The sequence below is a fragment of the Protopterus annectens genome, chromosome 9.part0 (assembly GCF_019279795.1).
Source record: "Protopterus annectens isolate FY-2018-M chromosome 9.part0, PAN1.0, whole genome shotgun sequence".
Classification (NCBI taxonomy): Eukaryota; Metazoa; Chordata; order Ceratodontiformes; family Protopteridae; genus Protopterus; species Protopterus annectens.
The window spans coordinates 852,095,147-852,115,913 of NC_056743.1; the positions used below are offsets into that span (position 1 = coordinate 852,095,147).

Consider the following 20,767-nt stretch of genomic DNA (forward strand, 5'->3'; position numbering starts at 1 on the left):
TCTGTTTTGGTATGGGATGGTGAACCCAATACTGATAGAAATGTCTGGAGAGTAGAAGTGGTAGAAGTATCACTAATAACTGCACTTGCAATACAGTTTTCAAATGTTTCTTCTTACATTTTTATAATAAACTTTAAATCTCTTCAAATAAGGAGCTATAAATATTGTGCTGATCTGCTACAACATACAAGCATTTTTACAGTGCCTGTCTTGGGGAGGAATCTTCCTTCCTCGTGTACCCTTATGGAATGAATATGCCATTGTATGAGATTCAATGAGGGCCTAAACCTAAACATATGAATAAGGACTTCTAACCGCAAGATAATAAAAAAAATCAGGAAAAGAAGAACGACAACAGTTATGTCACATTTTAAGTGAAGTATTTTTTTCACTCACAAGTCAGATAATTTTTACTTCAAAATTACCAATGGCAGCCTGGAAATATTTTCCTTAACTGAATGCTGAGTATGGCAATGAAGATTTGGAGATGTTTGGCACCGAGATATATTATAGGTTGGGGGCTGACAGTGTGGTAGTCTGGGAAAGTAAACCCTGAAAAATCATCCTCTTAGCTTGAAAATTTCTATTTTGTTTTTAACTTTACACAACCTGCCTGATTACTCCCTTTCCTGGCCCCAGTGGTCTCATTTGTTCATACTATGAGAGGTATGAAGTAGACCCATTTGTTCCCCTCCTGGTTCAAGAGCCCTTTAGCCCACTAATTCTTTGGCTAGGATGTGAGCCCTGATGGCCCATTCATACCTGTCAAAGGCAATAATTGAGGCAAGGTAGCAGGCTGGCTTGCCATAGTTATGCAAGAGCCCTGACCATCCTTTGATACTGGCCTATCCTCTCCACTTGGAGGCCAGTAGCTTACACCTGTACTGTTGTCTAGAAGGGAGACATACCTCTACAAGATGGGCCTCCTGTCATATGTGGAGTGTGTAATCACTGTGACCCAGTTCTGAACTGCCCCTTTACAGTACCCCAGTATGCAGCTGGGGTCAGCAGTGCAACAGGTCTAGTCCACTTTCCTCCTCCTGGAATAGACAAGTCAGCATCGGTAGCTCATCCCCGTCCCTCTCCCCTGGACCTTCTGTAACCAGAACTGCTACTTGAAATCAAGTTGTCTGATGAGCAGTCAAGGTTTAATTCCTCTCCATCTCTAGGCCTGATTTAACTTGATAACTTTCTTAATGCTATGGTGATTTCATCTCTTGTCATTTAGTCCAGGGTGGTGAAGTGGGGATGCAGTCAGTCTATCAACAGCCATTTATTTGACTGTTGATAAATTCATGCATTGTGTCAAAACACCTTTTGGCAACAGTAAGGCTTTCTCTTTTCTCGACGGTTTTACAACCTTATTGCGGGTATATATAATTTTGGGGGGGCTTGCCCCCCACATTGGGTGTGCAGGGGTCTTGCCCTCCTGCAAAAAATGTTTTTGAGACTTGCCAAAAGGTGTTTCAGCATAATTTTTTCAATCTCTAGGCAGTAAAAGAAACAGCTGTCAGTAGACTGATATGACTCCAGTGAATTGTATTAAGGTGCATAACCAGTAGACCTCTTATTTCAGTAGCTTGTATTCTAAGTTATAACCTTTCTGTTTTTCCAGACATTTTGTATTCCTTTTAACTTTGTTTCTCACTGACCCCCTTAATGGCGATTATTCATATGTTTCACATCTCCTTTTGTTAGATTTGCTAATCATGTAGTACAAGCATTTAGTGAAATATAACTACAGTCCATTATTTATAAACAAGGGAGCTAGTAGAATGGCAACAAGAAGGTGAGAGCAATAAAGACATAAGGTGAAAGGGTGGTGGTAGAAAGCAAGGGGGAAACAAAGTCTTCTTTAGGTAGGGGCAAAAAAGAAGTAAGGGAGTAGCCGACTTAATCAGGGTGAACAAAGTTGAGTAGATACAGCTGTGGCCCGGATAGAAAAGCCTTATTTGCTTACATTTCATTTTACCAAATTCCAGTCAAATACAGTTGTTACCTTTATACATATACATTCTAAAAATTTACAGAGGTTCAAGATACTAAAGAGAAAGCACATGTGCAACTTACTGGATTGTAGAGGCAGCAGTTATGTATAAAATTATTTTGTCATTTCAGTAAGAGGCTGAGAATATTTTGTTTAAGGAGATTATTTGGATAGTATTGTACACTGAAAAAGTTTAAACTCTGTGATGAGCATGTGCAGGACCATGATTGGTTAAGATGTTGTTTAAGCAGTGGTTTAAAACTGCTGAGTTTGTTGGAAAGTTTTATTGGTTTTATTTGCATGGGGATGCTATTCCAGAGCTTAGCGAGTCTCTTGTAACATTATTTGACTTATCTATAAGTAGTAAGAATTTGTTACTAGAACATAGGTCCCTTGCTGGACAATAGGGTAGTAAAAAGTTTTGTCATGCAGGGCATTTTTCTGGATGATGAATGAGTCTGTGTACTGTAGTCAGTTGTAAATATATTCATTGGGCAGTTCGAGCCAGTTTAATTACTTTAAGCTAAAACAATGGTGGGTCATATGAGGGAGACTGATGGCAAATTTAGCTATTTTATTCTAGCAGGAGGTAAGTTTATTTCTTTGAGTATTGTTTAGATTAGTTAGGATAGGAGCAGATAGGAGAGTCAGCAATAAGAAGGTGGTGGCTAGAGTTTTTCTTGCAGTATCTGTAAGGAATCCATTCATCCTATAAAGGGAGCCTAGATTTTGGAGTGTAGATTTAATGGTGTGCAGTATATGGTGGTCATATTTGAGATTGCCATTTATTATAATGTCTAGAAGTTTACTGTGAGTTACAGTTTCAATGACAGTGTTATTTGCTGACTATGGTTAAAGATTGCTTTTGATTTTGGCAACTTTTTGAGGTGAAAAGCATTAGCAGTTTTCTTGGGGTTGAGTAAGAAGTTTGATTCATTGAGACAGGTTTCTACAGAGTCCACTTTCCTGGACATTCCAAAATTCAAGATGCTGACTCTTCACCAGTTACTTCCTATGCTAGGCAAAGATGCCTGGTTGGCATCTCTAGATCTAAAAGAGGCATACCTACATTTCCCAATCATGGAATCTTGCAGAAGATACCTTCGCTTATTTATTGTTGAGGCTGCACATATTAATGTTGAGTCATCTGCATACTGAACTAAACTAGTGTGATGAGTGGAGGTGTGGAGGTCATTAATGTATTAAATAATACAGGGCCCAGGATAGAACCTTGAGGGGCACCTGTAGTAATTGTTTGAAGAGTGACTAGGTTTGCTGCCATTTAACAGTTTATTGCCTTCCAGCTGGGTAACTAAGGAACCACAACAAGGAGTATTGTGAAAGTCCTACTGAGGAGAGTTGAATGAGCATTTGCTGGTGTGAGAGTATCAAATCCTTTGACAAGCCTAAGAACATGGTGGACACAAGCAGACCTGTGACGATGTGAGGTATCATCAGCTATCCCAGGAGAAGTAGGACAGTGGATGCGTAACTAATGCCAGCACAGCTAGCTGGAACTTTGTAAAGAATTACATGTCATTTATATATCAAACTGATTTGTATGGATGCTCATGTTGAAAAAAATGTATTTGTAAAGTTGCTTGTGTTAAAAAATGCACCAACAGTGTGCTCTGCTGGACAGAAAAAGAAATTACATGCATTATTGTAACTGTTTAAATGTATATGTTTTAACAGAAGATACTAGAAGAGAAGAGGTTAATCTCAAACTTTGAAAATAGTTTGAAATTAAATTACCTGTCTTAGGCCATAAATATTGTATCTTACAATGCACCCAGAGTAAAAGTCTGTTCTAGGAATCTTTCTGCATTGTCAGTGGGGTAAACTAATTGTTACTCTGGAAGAGTGGAAGCTTCACTTTTTTTTTTATGATTTCCAGGAGCTGCAGCAGATCTTAGCAAGGCTCTATGCATGTGTATTATTAATGCCTATGTGATAAATCCTGACAGCTTCTAGCCAAGGGGGAAGCATGCAAACCAAAAGTCTACTGACCAGATGAATGTGATGCCATTTTGTAATCCATCACTAAAAATGATGTTTAATACTAGGTGAGAGAGAAGTCTGTATGCAGTCTGTTTTTGTAATTTGACAAAGAAGGATCTCTCACCTACTTCATCTTGCCTTGCTCCAGTAAGTAACCAGGGAATAATTATTTAGTTCAGTCAGGAAAATATAGTGAGTTTAAGTTAAGTAATGTTTTTTTCTGTAACTTTGTGAACCTGTCCACCCGTGTTATTTTTAATATTTCCTGTGATTGAAACTCTGGTGTTTACTTGTAACTAGATATTTAGTATATGCATGTTCTTTTATTATTTATTATTAAATATATTTAATCTTTTCATTGTGGCTGGTCCTTTAAAGAATATTTCAACCTTTGAGAATACCCATATATATTTGGTGACACTGTGACCACTCCTGGAAGCCTCACTGCATTGGCCAAACATCATCATTTGTATTAATCTTAATTTCACTCAGTAAAATTGGGTACCCTTGTAAGAGCCTTAGAGTAGCTGGCTTTGGGGTGTCTGGTGGTTGTGTAACTACCTTATAGTCTGGGCAGAAGGGGGCATAGCTAGTAAATCTGTGCTAGCCTTTCCTAGGTGTGTGTGAAAGTCAAATCTCAAAGTGTGTATGTGTCAGCTACTTGGAGCAGGGACACAAAGCACTGGTTTCACAGAGAAGGAGCTGGAGGAAGTGGCTTGGACACTCAACTTTGGACTCAGTCCTACAGCTGGGCCAGAGGGGAGTCTTATTAGGGATATAGACAGAGGGGGAAACCAAACCCTGGACTGAGTGTGCTCTCTGTGTATTCAAGGGAAATGATGCTTAATGCAGAGAGCTGCATCTAGAAATACTGGGTGTATCCATTTTTGTTCCAAGTGAATGTACCTCTCCAGTGTCAGTGGTGAGGATTCAGGTCCTTGATTACTGGCCCAAAGTGGGGACGTCACAAGACCATCATTTTTATGTCAGTTTATTATATTGGTAAAATGTAGTAAATCAGTAGGGGTGCTGTGCTGGGGCCTAAAGCCATGTTGTGTTCCTGAGAGCAGGTTATTTGAGGTTAGGTATTGCATCAGCTATGTGTGGATACATTTCTCTAATATTTTGGAGGGGGAGACAGAGAGACAGTAGGGTAGTAATTGTTACTGGTCTGTAGTTATTAAACTCTGTAGATGTGCCACCTTTGTGCAGTGGTATGATGTAGGATTTTTTCCACAGTGATGGGACGTATCTTTCTGCTATGGACCTATTAATTAGTATGAATACAGAGAAGGCTATGATGTCTGCAGCCAGTTTTAGGTCTTCTTATGGTAGTTGGTCTATAGCTACAGAAGTAGTTTTTAGTTTAAGGTGCAACTTCCTTATGAGTGAAGTAGGTACTGGACTAAAATTGAAGAGCGGTGGATGGTTTTGATTGGACAGGGATAGAGTGAGGGAGCAGATGTGCTAGTGTCTAAGAGAGATAATATTGATTGTGTAAAGTAGGAATTAAACTGTGTGAGGACAGAGTCCGTCACATTGTCTGTTTTTGGAGAAGGACTAGTAATGACCAAAAAAGATTTGGGGTGTTCATTTGTCTTGTAGGTTGGTATAGTATGTTTGCTTATCCTGTTTGACAGAGTTTTGCAAGGTTTCTAAGATATCTAAATTGCTGGACAGCAATTTGAGTTTTATTTTTAAGCCAGTTTTTTCAGGTTTTATCCTTTTTTTTAATCATGTTTTTTTTGTTGTTTCTTTTGTCAGCCATGGTGCAGGGTTGAACTTTACTCTTTTATTACATACTTGTGCTAGATTTTTTACGGTCTGTAAGAGTACTTTATTAAAGAGTTCTACAGCAGTATCTAATGGCATTTTTCTAAGTACATTCCAGTTATATTTTTTAAGTATTTCATTAACAATATCTATGTGAAATTGGTTGTATTTCATATTTCATTATAGATAATATGTTTATCTAGGTTATGATGAGTTCTAATAGCATATGTTGGTATGTGGTCACTTATACTATCTGAGGCAGTCTACTTTTGTCAGTTTGTTTGGGTTGTTAGTAAGAATCCAGTCTAATGTTGAGTGTCTCTCTGAAGTCTAATTGATTCTAGTAGATGTGGTTATTAGTTATTTGAAGTGGTACAAGTATGGAATCAGTGGGGGTAGTGGAATTTATGAGTTGCCAGTCTATATTTAAGTCTCCAAGTATTATAGTGTCATGGTTAATTTGTTGTGATACCTAATATAGAATGCTTCTAGCACTATCAACATTATTCTCTGGTGGTATACAAATTGCTGTTAAACATATAGTTTTCCTATTGTTGATTTTTTAAGTGTTATTAGTAGTTCGGCATTGTTAAAGTTTGGTATTTCCTGTGTAAGTAAGGTAATGCTTAGGGAATTTTTATAGATAATTGCTACACCACACCTGCACACTTGTTTTGTCTGTCATGCCTGAATATTTTGTATCCTTGGGGGTGATCTCATTATTCCTTTATTTCTTTTTTTAGCCAGGTTTCAGTAGCTATGACTGCATCAGGAGTGTATGTGGCAAGATATGAATGTATGTCATGGATTTTATTGCACATATGTCTTAGGTACGCAAGTTTGGATTCTGTTTTTGCTCAAAGGTATTAGATTACTGGTTTATTTTGGGGGTGGAAGTGATGGTTTTATGAACAGTGAGACCAGGGCTGGGGTGCATATCTCCGCTAAATTTTTGATTTGATATTTTTCAGAAGAAAGTGTGGCTAGTTATATTTTAGTCTTGGGGTGATATTTGATTGCAATTTTGTAGGTGTAGTTTTAAGATATTAATAGAAAAATAGATGCGATGTGGTTTGCTTGTAGAGATAGGGTGTTATGGAGAAAAACAGGCTGGGTAGGTGTTGATATTCTTTGTGAGGATTGGTTGAAGTCCTAAATATTTGAAGTAGGTGGATTTGATAATTGGTGATAAAGGCTAGTAGAGCGAAGAGAGACGGTAAAATAGTCTGACATAGGGGCATCTTATTTAACTTGGGTTTTATCTTTGTTGTAAATTAGGATAAAAAATGTTAGGAGGGTCATGGGCTGGTTGTAGAGATGTAATTTGATGGTTATAGGAGGCAAGAATTAAGACAATTTGTGAGTCTTGGGAGGTAAGCAAGAGTGTGTGTTACTGTTGGGAGTAATTGTATTGACTGTTTTCCTACTGGAGGAAACTGATGGTAGTGGTTAGAGGAATATGTGGGTGCTGCTATGGAGGTATAAATGTAGAGTAAGAGGGGATACGGTAGAGGAGCAGAGTGAGCCCAACTGTTAGCAGGTGTGAATGAATTGGGCTGAAAACTTGTCAGGAGACAGAGAAAACAATCAGTGACTTAATGTAAACAGCCACAAATCTGCTGAGAGATAAGTAAAAGGAACACTGCAGTTTAAAAGGCCTCTGTGCTAGTAGAGGAATGTCTTGGTTTTGTTGTTTTAGGATATAGTTTTAGTAGGTTAGTTAGTACTATATCACCTTGACCTGACTAATCATGATAACAGTAAAAAATTGCACTTGACCTTTTGAACAACTGTGTAATGTAAGGAGGTTTCTATGGACTTTGAAATGCAAAGGCTAAAACCCCACAGACGAGCAAAACAATGAGAAAATGTAAGCTAGAATACAATAGTTCAGTTCTGGAAAAATACTGGCTGAAAACTCAAAAGTGGTTGCACAAGAAGAGAAATAAACGTAAGGAAGGGAGAGAGTGGATTGTTAAAAGCAATGAATTGAGTACAGTTAAAAAGAGAAAATATCAAATGAGACTGCTGTGATCTAAGAAAGTGGAGCTATTATAGTGGACAATGTTCTTTGTTTTAGGCTGCCATAGTATTTATAATTTACATACAGATATAGCCCACAGACTGGTGTTCAAACTGCAGACTCCGCCGTTACATACATATCTATTCGCTTGAAGGGGTATTTTCATAGAAACATAAAGGCACACTAAAGAGACAGTTGAGTGCACCAAATCAGTGTTGACCGTGCACAAATACAAGCTCGGAGCTGAAATTGGTTTAGTTACTGTCTCATGCAAGAAGTGGGGAGAACAAGGGTGACTTCTTTGAATGCATGCAGTTCCACTAAAGACAGGATATAAATAATGGGAGTAACAAGTCTAGAAGAAGTGAAGATAATATAAGAGAAATAAATAGTTTGAGTAAGAGCAGTATGAGTAAATGCCAGTGTCTGTTAGGAAGTAGAGAGTAAAAGCTGACCAGCATTATGTCAGTGGAGGAGCATTTACAGACTGTAAGGCTGTTGCTTACAAACTAAGACACTGAAGCACTTGTCTTCAGACTAGTTACTATGCTGGCTAAAATATACACAGAAGACTGGATGCCTCTAACACTTACTTAAAGCACAAGGCCAGAGGTGGTACACAATTTGCCCTAGTTAAATGGTGGTTGGATTGAATGGATTCAGACTGCCTTTTTGGATGAGATTGCTGTGGGTATACTTGAGTTTCCAGTGAGCCTGTTGAAAAAGAGAAAAAAAAAAGATGTATTCAATGTTCAGTAGAAATCCACTTAAATTACTATGGGATGAACTGTATGCAATGGAACACTGCCACCAGTAAATGCAATGAAATTGTAAGTGGTCTCTTAAATGTTAAAATTAAGTTCTGTAATACAGTTGTTGCGATGGGGCCACTTGGCTTACCACCTTAAACAACACTTCCTCAGAAGGAAACAAACAGTATTATTTTGTTAACCCCCTTACAAATTAAGGGCATTAATATGTTAAAAAACATGTTTTTAACACCAGAACAACAAAGGAACACCGAACAATTAAGGATAAGGCAGGAAAAAAATTGCAAAAATAGCTCCAAACCTCACAAGCAATTTAAATAGAACAGAAGTTTTAAGAAGCACTTACTTTAACTTACATTCCAGCAAACTCTTTTTTTGATAAAGGACTTGATAGTGCTGTCAGACCTCTACAGTTTAGATAACCTTTCTAGCTTATTTATTTAATACCAGCTGTAAAGATTTATGCTAATAAAATAAAACATTCGGTCCTTATGAAACAGTGGAATTATAATGACAAATATCAGGCTCCATTACAATTGTTCACACAAATCAACTAAAGTACAAACAATGGTTGCAATTCATTCTTAGACGGTACAATTACAGGCAGAAATTTGCTTCAGCAACAGTGGCTACAAAGCACCAGTTAGACAAACACAAATCAGTTGGTAAAGTATAATTATAAACTTCAAACATTTGATTCTGTTTTATCACTTACCCTGTAACTCCCTTGCACCTTGTTGGCGAGAGGAATGATGAGAGAATGGCGGGAGAGTGAATTATAAAGCACAATAGAGGGTGGAGCAGTAGAACGAAGATACATGTAAATTACCCCAGAAACAAGCAACAGACTGTGTAATTAGCCTGTCAAAGCACAGAGACTAGGTCCTCAGTTATCTGGACAATATACTAGCATACCCTCAACCAAGGTTTTCAGCATTTAATAGAAATGCCTAAACATCTGAGCACTGGAAGACAGCCAGTGTGGTACTCATTTATGGACAAGAGGGAGGAGTAGGAACAAATCTAAGGAATAAGGGGCCTGTTAGTCTAACTGCATTGGCAGAAAGTGTAGGGAAAGAGCCCCGAGGAAAATGCTGATTGCTTACCTAGAGAATAACAGTCTCCAGCACAGTAACCAACACTTATTTATGGGCAGAAGACAATTGTCAGACAAATATAACCCAATTTTATGACTAGCTAATAAGAGGAATTGACAAGGGAACACCAATAGAAGTGATCTACCCAGACTTCAGCAGCATCTTTGTTTCTGTCCTACTCAGAAGACTGCTTAAAAATCTAGGGGGTTGGTAGCAGGAGAAAGACGAATGAATTGGCTTTGTATTTAGGTAAATAATAGGACAGTGAGATTTTGGTGAGAGTGACCATGTCTGGGAAAAGGAAATCAACAGGTGGAGTATTACATGGGTCACTCCTGGGTTTAGTACATTTAACATGTTCATTTCAGACATATCTGAGAAAAAAGATAACAGGATCATCTTTACTTCTGATGATATAGAGTAAGGGTCAGCAGTGGGGCATGGAGGAAGAGTCTATGGAAGGATTTAGAAGGGTTTAACAAATGGGCCAGAAGGTAGCAGTTGAAGTTCAATTTAGGCAATTACTGCCCATGGGCCACAGCAATCTTGGTGTGGAGTATCAGCCATAGAGTGAAACTGACAGCAGTTTGGAAAGGAAAAGAATCTGAAAGTGTTGATCACATCTGCACTACTGCACAAAGAACAGAAAAAGAGGGCAGTGGTAGCAGGCTATAGACTGTTGAGGTATATCCACAGGAAAAGTAACTCTAGGAGCAAAAATGTAATATTCCCACTATGGAAGGATCTGGACAGGCCATATTTCCACTGTGCAAGGACATGGATAGACCATAGCTTGAATATTGTGTGCTCTTCTAGGGGCCACATGAGGAGAGGGACTTCAAGCTGATGGAAGGAGCCTGGAGGAAGGCTACTAGAAGGGTGTATGTGTAATGCAGGGGAAAGGATATGACAAGAGACTAGAAAACTAGGGGAGAACATGATTTGGTTGCTCAGTATTATGTCAGGAAGATATGAAGACATCATCCTTAACAGGAAAGACAAATAAGGAAAAAATAGTTCAAGCAGCAGATTGTAGGGACTAACTGTTCCTTGGATCTGCAAAAGCAGTTCTTCACGGAGAAGGTTCTGTACCCATGGAATTGGCTACTTGAATGGTTGGTTAAGATGGAATTCATGCAGGCATTGAAGAGGGGATGAGCCAAATAAACAAGAGGTGAGGAGGATGACAGGAAAAGAGGGGATGTAGAATAATGTATTCATGTAAAGGACAGAACAGACAGGTTTATTGTCTCCTCCCATCAGCAAATGTAAAGTTTGCAGCTCTTAATGAAAGAAGTGATTTTAAATGCAGAGTCTGTACTGGAATATGAAATAAAATTAGATATGTGCCACAAAGAAGCATACTTTAGGCAGTGATAAGAGTGCTTTCTGAATAGAGGTACCTATGTATGAGGCACTCCATGTTTCAAAGGCAAAAAGAAGGCATAGGTACACAGCTGTGCATTGCCTATATTTGTTAAATATGTTCCAGTGTTGTTTTTATTCAAGTTCTTCATTTGTATTTAGTAGATGACTTACTTAATCAAAATGCTTAGAATTAAATTTTTTACGAATTTCTGATTAGGCTAATAGTTCTGCCCTATCCGTAAATGCTTCATCAGAGACATCACTAGTTGCATTTAGCAAGTATTCTCTGTTTATATATATATTTTTTTCATTAAGGGAGCCTATATTATGCGTGGTTCACTTGATGAATTATTTATTTCTCAGAGCTGTGCTTTTGGAACACTATTCAGCAGATATTCTGGTTGGGTGGATGAATGCCATACATAGTAGTGTGTTTCTGCCAGTCTTGTTTCTCCAAAGCTTCACATGCAGGATTTCCTGGCATGGTCTTTAAGTCCAGAAGATGCACCTTAAACTTATTGTTTTTCATGAAACACGCTAGATTAGTGTTTGCATTGTCTAACAAGCTTGCCCATTCATGCAGTCCTTTGTTTGTTTCTCTTCTAGATCCCATTTTAAATAAACTCTCTTGCATGGATCTAAACCACAGTAGTATTGGTTTGCAAATGCATTACAAGAATTCAGATAGCTTGAATGTCATATATACAAGTTTACATAGTTATGGAAATATGTTTCCTCCAGTGTTGTGCATTTGCCTTGTAAAATGTTCTAATTTAATTTATTGAGGGTTTGGGGAGGTCTTCAAAATCATTTTCAGACCATTTGATTCTCTGATTGTGGTTTTGCCCTTCATCCAGACACATATTCTACTAAAAAAACATCAAGACCTCTGCATCTTACAGCAACAGAACAGCTTCCAAGACAATAGTTTCAGAGTTAGTTGACCTAGCAAGAAGGTACAAGAAAATACATACTTTATTTCTTTCATTGTATTGTGTCTTCAGAAGAAAATCAGTATAAAAAGAATGCTTAATGAGGTGGGAGGAATCTCATTTTAATGAGTTAACCTGACAACCTTGTAAATTACATTTGCCCTAGGACAAAGTCATCTGTGCATATATGGTATCGTCTGTGCTTAATACTTTCAATTTCTGATCTTGGATCATCTGTTATCTCAGTACTTCAAGATTTTACCTGTGTGGTATAATTGAATATAATGTTCTAATGTCTATTACAATCAGGAAACAGTCACTCTCTACACATCCTCTAAGAAACAGATGATCCTTAATGTCTTTAATATAGTTTTCTGATTTGAAGACTTACTCTTGGTATCTAACACTACAGTACTGGTTGAAAACAGAACATGTAAGCTGAACTGTACACCTTTTTCAGTCTCCCATGTTTCTAGAGAAAAGGCTAGGATAAGATATCAGAGTGTTTGCTTCCCTCCACAGTTTATATACAGCTGCATATTATGTCCCATGTAAAATTGTAACACAAAATGACTGGCAGTTATATGTTTTCTGTATTTACTTTTCTATAAGACAGATTTTGTACATGGGTATTGCAATTAACAATATACATAATTTCTTGCAGAACTGGCACCGTTTGGGGGATTTATTTCATGAACTGTACAATAAATCATCAGCAGAAGAACAAGTACTGGATGAATTCCTTAATGATGAGCTTCCGCAACCTCTCACTGAGGAGTGGAATAAACGATGTGAAAAGATCACAGCCCAGATTCAGAATACTGAAACTGAAATGAGGATGATCTTACGTACAATTGGACGTGGTGCTTAATATTGATACAAATGCATTTAATTAAAAGAATAGAATATTTTTGAATAATATGCCAAATAAAATTAATTTTGATTCTTATAAATACTGCACCCTAATTTCAAAATGAGCTGGATGACAACAGCAAGGAGATATGGATCCTACAATGGACATGTTACTATAGGTTCGTTTGATGGTATGCTAAAGCAGAATGTACAACTGCAGTAATAATACATGCCGAGTCATTATGGGATCCTGACTGTACTGTACTGTACAAAACATATATCATATAATATATACAGGCTAGAAACTGAAGTCCATAATGCCCACTACAGTGTGGCTAAATAACATCTATGTCCAAAAACTAATTCAGTCTGTCAATGTTTTTGAATTTTTTAGGTCAGTGGATAACGTATTAGAATAGGAAGCAATGCAGTGGGAAAATCAATTAGTTAATCTGTTGTTTTTGTTCAGAGCTGTGTTAAGATTCTGTATATGTATGTGTCAGGCCTTCAAACAAAGCACTAAAGCAGATGTCCTTCATTAAAGGCTCTGTATATCAATAAAGGTTTCTCTTTAATGTACATTAACTAATGAAAAGTAGTCTAATTGACATAGCCTCTGCTCTTAAATTAAGCTGGTTAATCCTGAACCATTTATGAAACTACTGCTGTATTTTTCATTTTGTTAATGTGTGACTTGGTGTGTGGATTCCAGACAGGTCCAGCATATTCATAGCTTTGCTGTCATCAGACTAGAAAACATATCTACCATCACTTTAGTGTTTCTAGGTTTTAAGTGTCTTATTATGCATCCTGTGGTCTTAAGTACTGAAATACAAATATTAATATGATCAATATATTTAGGTTTATTACCTACAAGGATATCTAGATCCTGAAAACTCATAACTCCCTCTAATTGTTTATTGCTATATAATATGACATTCTACTCGTAATTCTCTCAAAGAACATACTTCTAGTTTTATTAACCTTTAAAAACATACTGTTAATGATGGCATAGTCATATAGCCTGTTTATGGAAGCCCAAAAAACATAAAACATCATTGAGAGAGGTCATAATTTTACTGGGTTTTGTATCAGGTACATACATACATAGTGAAGAAGATTGCATTATAAAAGTCAATATCCATTAAATACAAATATAATAAATCAGAGACCAGACTGGACTCCTGTGGTACACACTGATTAATAGTGAGACTCTAGCCTAAAACACCATTCCATGATATTGCTTAGCTTCTGTTATGTTATGGATACTTGTAACCAGCTTTCATGTTCAGGTGAGTAGCCCGTTAAAGTTAGCTTTTTCACCAGTAGTGCGTCATTACCCCTGTCAAATGCATAGGAAAAGTCTGTGTATATAATACCATCTTGTGGATTTATGTTTAAAGCAGTAATTATTTCATGACAGAATTTAAAGTTACATGTTGCAGTTCTTAATATAAGCATGTTGGTGATTTTTGTCTTCGGTTTCATATACTCTCCATAAATTTACAAAAACTAGGTGACAAACATATAGGTGAATACTTTTTATATCTACTTTATCCAATTTCTGTTTTCTTATAAAAGTGGTTAATGGTGGAAGATTTCATACTTCTGGTACAAACCTTTCCTTAAACTCTTTTGAAATAAAATATTGAGTGGTGTTAATAATGGCCATTGAAGTGTCTTAAAATCCTTGTTGCTTACAGTATCCAAATCAACAGCTTTTTTTTTTTTATTTATACAGAAATAATAAAATGCATTTAGTTACAAATGCTGTGAGGAACAAATTTTTCTTTAGCTTGAGCTAGATTTGTGGGCTGCTAAGGGGTTAATTTAATAAGTTAATGTCAGAACCAATAACACTGAAACTGTTAGTCAAACGTATCGAATTGGACTGAGTAGATTAACTTTGTTATTATTACATTCAAGCAGAGCAAATTTCCTATGAATGTTTCCATTCTTTATATGTTTAAAACTCAAAAAGAAAAATATAGCAAAGCTAGATTTGCTAGAATTTCCACTGTGTGATACCTTAAACCTCTTGTGTCAGAGGCAACATGGGATATATGCAAATTACCCTTTGAGGATATCAGGTGTTAATTTTTTTTGTGTGACCTTTTTACTCATTGTTTTAGTTTGTTGGTTGGGATATTTTGTGGACACCCTAATGTTTATGGATATCAGTTCGGTACGACAACCCTGTGTTTCAAAAGTTAAACATTCTTCTTATGCTGTGATAATGATGCTATAAGAAGACAGAAACATTCATGTCCATAGCTAGAGGCATTTGGCAATATTAGCCTGAAATTGTCCATAAATAGGCTTAAAAGTAAAAGGTAAGTCATGAACATTCAGAAATGCCATTTAGCTGAAACACCTGATATCCTTAAAGGGTAATTTGCACATACCCCATATTGCTTCTGACACAAGAGGTTTAAGATATCACACAGTGCAAAGTCTAGCTTTGCTAGATTTTTCTTTTTGTGTTTTTAACCAATTATTTTTTCTGTGTGACCTTTTTACTCATTATCTTTATATATTTGTAAAATAATCTTTCATCGTCTTGATAGCTGACAGACAAGCTCTCTCAAACGTGATTATATCTCTTTTAAATGTCAGTTTTACATATTTGCAGAAAGGATTACATTTTCTCTTTACTATAGAATTTTTAATGAGTTTCCATAAGTTGCAGGGATACTTTTTGTTAATTAACATTTTAGAATTTCTGGAAATAATGCTAAAGCAGACATTTGTCATGCTAGTCAGAATACATTCTGGGACTTGCCATGTATTGCAGAATAAAAAAGTATATAATGAAAACTAAATGTATACTTCACCAAAACAAAACAATGGAAATTACCAGAACAATGAGATTATATGGTGGTACAGGGGGAGGGTGTTTACATGTGCTTAATGTGACCCAGGGTGATTAATAAGCCCAGGGCCAAGAGAGCCATGATAAAAAGAATAAATGGATAACTGTTCTCTCCTTCCAGTGGGACAGCATGGGACTGTTTTACATTTGTTCATGCTTGCTAGAGCTCAGAGGCATCAAGCAAAGTTTGGAGCAACACGACCATAATGTATGTGAAACACAGTGCTTGTCAGATAACTGTGTAGAGTCACACATCTGTGTATCCTACTATGATGCATTGCATCCCTGGGATGAGAATTAAACAAGTAAAAACCCTAAATGAGTATAAAGGGCTGCATGTGCATAACCAAAGACATCAGCTTTATCTTGTTGATACTTCTCAGTCTTCTGTGCCATTTTCCTGTTTTCCAAAAACACTGACTAGCACTCTTGCCCTTCTCCATCATCCCTTATGAATGCACATTTTCTCACTTTCATTTCTCTTCCTGCATGTGCTACAATCCAAGACTTAATTAAAGAGAACAGTTGACATAAAGGAGTAAGTAGATGATGGGTGAGCTGGAAGGAAGCCAACTTGATGCTGTGTGTCACAGGAAAACAGTATGTATGTATGTAGTGTATATATATATATATATATATATATATATATATATATATATATTTATGTCTAATTTACCTGAAATACCATAATACTGCCGACTTTTATAATACCGAGCCCAGAATCACGAAATCTCACTTGAATGTTCATTTCAACGTAATGCATATCATCGGCATCTCCTAATGATTATTACCATATCCTAAATCTATGCTGACAACGGGAATAAAAAGTGGTCTGTACCTTTTAGACGCTGTACTGTGTACCGACGTTAAGATGGCGGATATGTATCAGGAAGTGCCTGGAGTCATTGGTAATGTCTATCAGACTGTTTCATCACAAAAAAGTAAGACACTCTTAGTCATAGATGGCTATCTGTATCATCTCAAAAGATGTAGGAATTCCAGGAGATATTGGGGTTGCAAATACAAGTGCACACAAAAGTGCAAAGGTAGAGCTGTTACAACTGTAGTCCCTAATGGGGATAGATTAGAAAAGTCCGTCACTTATCAGCATGCAGGTGATCCTGGAGAGGTAGAAAAATATACTGTTTGTCATGATTTAAAAGTTAGGGTTGAATACAGCTGAGACGCCTTGCTTACTTGTGGAAGATGCATTAGCATCTACCTCTATGAATACCATACAAAGCATACTCAACAGGAAAGCACTCCTTCAGCAAATAGGTCGTGTTAGAAGGAAATGGTGTTTGAGAGACAGTTATGAAGTTTTAACGTTATATATCATTGACTGACGACTATCCACTTAAAACAGGCAATTTTATCAGTAAAAGAATGGCTGACTCTGTGACAGATAACACTGTAGTGGTGTTTACGACTGTTAATCTATATGACTTGAGTCGAGCCACCATATGGTTAATGGAGGGGACAATCTTTAAGAAGGGAGTAAGCTGTCACCAGTTGTATAGTGTGCATGGTTTAGTTAAGTATGGCAGTTACAGCAAGGCAGTTTCTTTATTATTTTCCCTAATGTCCAAAAAATCCTTAAAATCTTACAACTACATGTGGCATTGTATTTTCCATTTATTATCTGTGCATGTATTCAATGTAGTTGTACGTTATGTTCTATGTGACTATGAAGTGGCTGCACTAAAGAGTGCTAGACTTAATGTGACTGGAGCACAGGCCAAAAGTCTCTTTCATTTCAGACAAAATTTGTGTCGAAAGATTCAGGCAAGCACAATAGGACTCCATCATTTCAATTAGTTGTGAAAAGTTTAACTGCTCTTGCATTTGTGAAGGAGTGTGTGAGATTCATGCAACATTTCTATTGGTAAAAGATACCTTTCCTATTGAAGGTAGAGGCCTTTTAAAATACTTTGTGGATTGGTATGTATATGGAAAACAAAGAAAGTTTAACACACATACATCCTCATGTGTTCATTTCCCACCACTATTTCCCATCTCATTTTGGAATGCTTTTGATTTGAATGAGTTGTTTCTACCACGCACTCAAAATTCTGTAGAAGTGTGGCACAGAAGACTCAAATATTTGCTGGGAGCTAGAGGTACTAATCTGTCTGTTTTATTAGCAGCGTTAATCAGGGAACAAGATCGTGCAGATGAGTTACGAGTGCAGATGGCCACTGGATTTCCCCCTTCGCCGAAGAAAAGGAAGCTAATTATGAGACATCAACAGTTTGAAACAGTATTAAGGAATAAAGAATCATATACGCCTTTGGAATTTGTGAAGGCTATTGGGAAGTTGTTAAAAATGTGAATTTTTACTTTAAATCATTCATAACATGTATCTGGACGTGCGCACTAGTATGGTCACATGGTTTATGCACTACTTTACGGGAAGTCTGTAGTTGTGACTTTAGTGGAATAATACACTTGCCTGTGATGATATGATTTTCTAAAATGAGTTACAACCTTTGAATCTAGGACGAGAGTACGCTATGTAAGAGGTAGAAGTGTTCTGCAGTAGAACTGTTCTGCGGTGTGCATTTCTGCTGCTGTTATTATATGATATCTTGAAATGTATAGTGATGTTCGTGTAACTCTGGCTGAGGCTGACGAAACTCGTACTATCCATTTATGTGGTTCCGTTATTTATGGATATGTAACTTGATGTCAATGAAAGTAATATATTCAAACTGTGAAATGTTCTGCACCTAATGAAGCACTATTTTGAGTTGGGACTCACTACAAGCATTAAGAAATTATATGCTCATACATCGCTGTTCTGTGTGTTGGTGTTGTAAAAGTTAGTTATGCGATTGTCGGTATTGTGAACGTTCGCTCAAGTGAGATTTCGTGATTATGGGCTCGGTGTTATGAAAGTTGGTATTATGGTATGTCGGGTAAATGAAGCAGACCCATATATATATATATATATATATATATATATATATATATATATATATATATATATATATATAGATATATATAGATATGTATATATATATAGTATATATATACATGTATGTATATAGTATATATATAGATATGTGTGTGTGTGTATGTGTGTGTGTGTGTGTGTGTGCACGTGCATTTGTGTATGTGTGTTCATGTAAATTATCCAAAGAAATTTGGAGCTTACCCTAATTTGTTCATGGTTTATGATGGGCCATGTTATATTGGGTTGAATTTATTAGGTTATTGTGTCATTTTTGTTAGACCAATTTTTTTTTTGTTGTGGCAGTAATACAGTATTTTTTGACAGAACTCAGGATTCATGAAGCTTGCGCCAGGCGCAGGCGTAGCGTAGGCAGTATAATGCCAAATATGGCCGCTGAGCGATTCAGGTACGATCCAATTCCACGTGCACTACCAGCGTACGCCAGATCTGCGCAGCCCTCGGCTCAGGTATGCTAATCACCCCTTGCGCAGTACTGCAGCATGCAAATGAAGGTACATAGCGATTCATGAAGTGGTGCAGGCGTAGCGTAAGCCTACAGAAATGTAAACCAAAAAAAATGGTTTACGTTTTGCCAAACAGAACATCGGAGCTATGAAAGTGGACCAGACTCATGTATTACAAAGTTAACATATGCAAATGGCTAAATATACAGTCAATGGCATAATAAAAGATGCACAACACCTAAAAAATAACATTTAATGTCATGTCCACAGTCACACAAAGTACAACCACAGGGCATGTGTGCACAAATGGAAACACAAGGAAAATATATACAAATGTCATACAATCGCAATGTAATACAAATCACTGTTTCACCATAATAGGCAATGGTATGCATGGTACACCACAACCAAGCTGCAAGGGTTGCTAAGGGTCTGTGACAGTGATCGGCGTGGTAACTATGAATTAGTAGTCAATGCCATGCAAATGAGGCAAGTAATAGTGAATCGCAAACGTCCCACTGGAGTAAGGATGTACCATACGGCGCAGCGCTACAACACCAAGGAGTGGTCTGAAGGTATACATGACATCAGCAGTGGGGTGTGCCACCGTAGCTGTAAGCGCATTGGAGCAATGCAAATCCAACCTGCCCGTTGCTAAGCAAAGCTGCAGGATAGGGGTGGGGATGTAGGTATAGCATTGTTTAGCTGAGAGCACACATGGTGCCCGAAAGTGCATGTGTAGGTGGATGAAAACATGCCCAAAACCCGGTAAGCAGACGCACATGCTGTGCACCACAGATCAAACAGGAAGGTTAGGGTTAGAAACTAAGGAAATGCCGCAGTAGGGTAATTGGAGTACAACTGAGCAATTAACACCTATTAACTCACAGTGGGCAATTGACGGCAACTAAAAAGGCTGCTAGCAGCAACCTGCAGAACAGGATAGGGGAGGTGTCGGATTGCAAAGAAAAGAGTACTGTCACCGCAGAGCAAAGCAAACTGCAGTAGATCGGCCATAAAACACATTCACAAGATAAGCCAGGTCTTGGAAAGTACAAAAGAAAGCAGTTTGCTGGATGCATGCCAGAAAATAGGAGGGGAAACATTAAGAAATGCTAAGGGAAGGGCATGAAGTAATCCACGGCAGCTAAATGTAATTCAACACCAAACGCACCACAATAGCAGTACCTGTGGTAAAACACATAAGATACCCTGCAGCTCCGATTGTACATACACCCTATGACATCATCAGTGTTCAAAGCACAATAGTATAAAGTGTGAAGGCACCTCACACACACCTGTGTATTCCCAAACACTGCACCATCGGTGTAAACAGTTGGGGAACTTTTATAATGTACTTGTTGGGAGCTGCCATAGCTGTGATTCATCACCATGTGTTGGAGACTGAAGGTGTTGTGGAGGATGATCCTGACAACCACCGCAGGCCCTGGAGGAGGAGAAGAGTGTTTAGACCCAGGGTAACCTACCAGGGGCTACATGATCTGGAGATAGTAGAGCGTTACAGGGTGGACAGGGACATCTTACAGCAAATAGTTGGGCTGTGCCAGCCATGCCTGAGATCCAGAAACAACAGAGGGGAACCCATCCCAGTGGACACGAAGGTATGTGTGAGCTTGAGAATACTAGCCACAGGTACCTTTCAAAGGCCAGC

General features: G+C 37.6%; 1 protein-coding gene across 1 annotated transcript in view; it reads left to right on the plus strand.

Annotated features, from left to right (window-relative positions):
- The window catches only part of LOC122811599, a 93,525-nt gene extending 80,143 nt beyond the window's left edge, over positions 1 to 13,382 (plus strand). The window contains exon 6 of the mRNA XM_044083555.1: positions 12,616 to 13,382. Within this exon, the coding sequence (XP_043939490.1) occupies positions 12,616 to 12,822 (207 nt within the window). The 3' untranslated portion in view covers positions 12,823 to 13,382. The remainder of the gene's footprint in view (positions 1 to 12,615) is intronic.
- Positions 13,383 to 20,767: the final 7,385 nt, after the last annotated feature.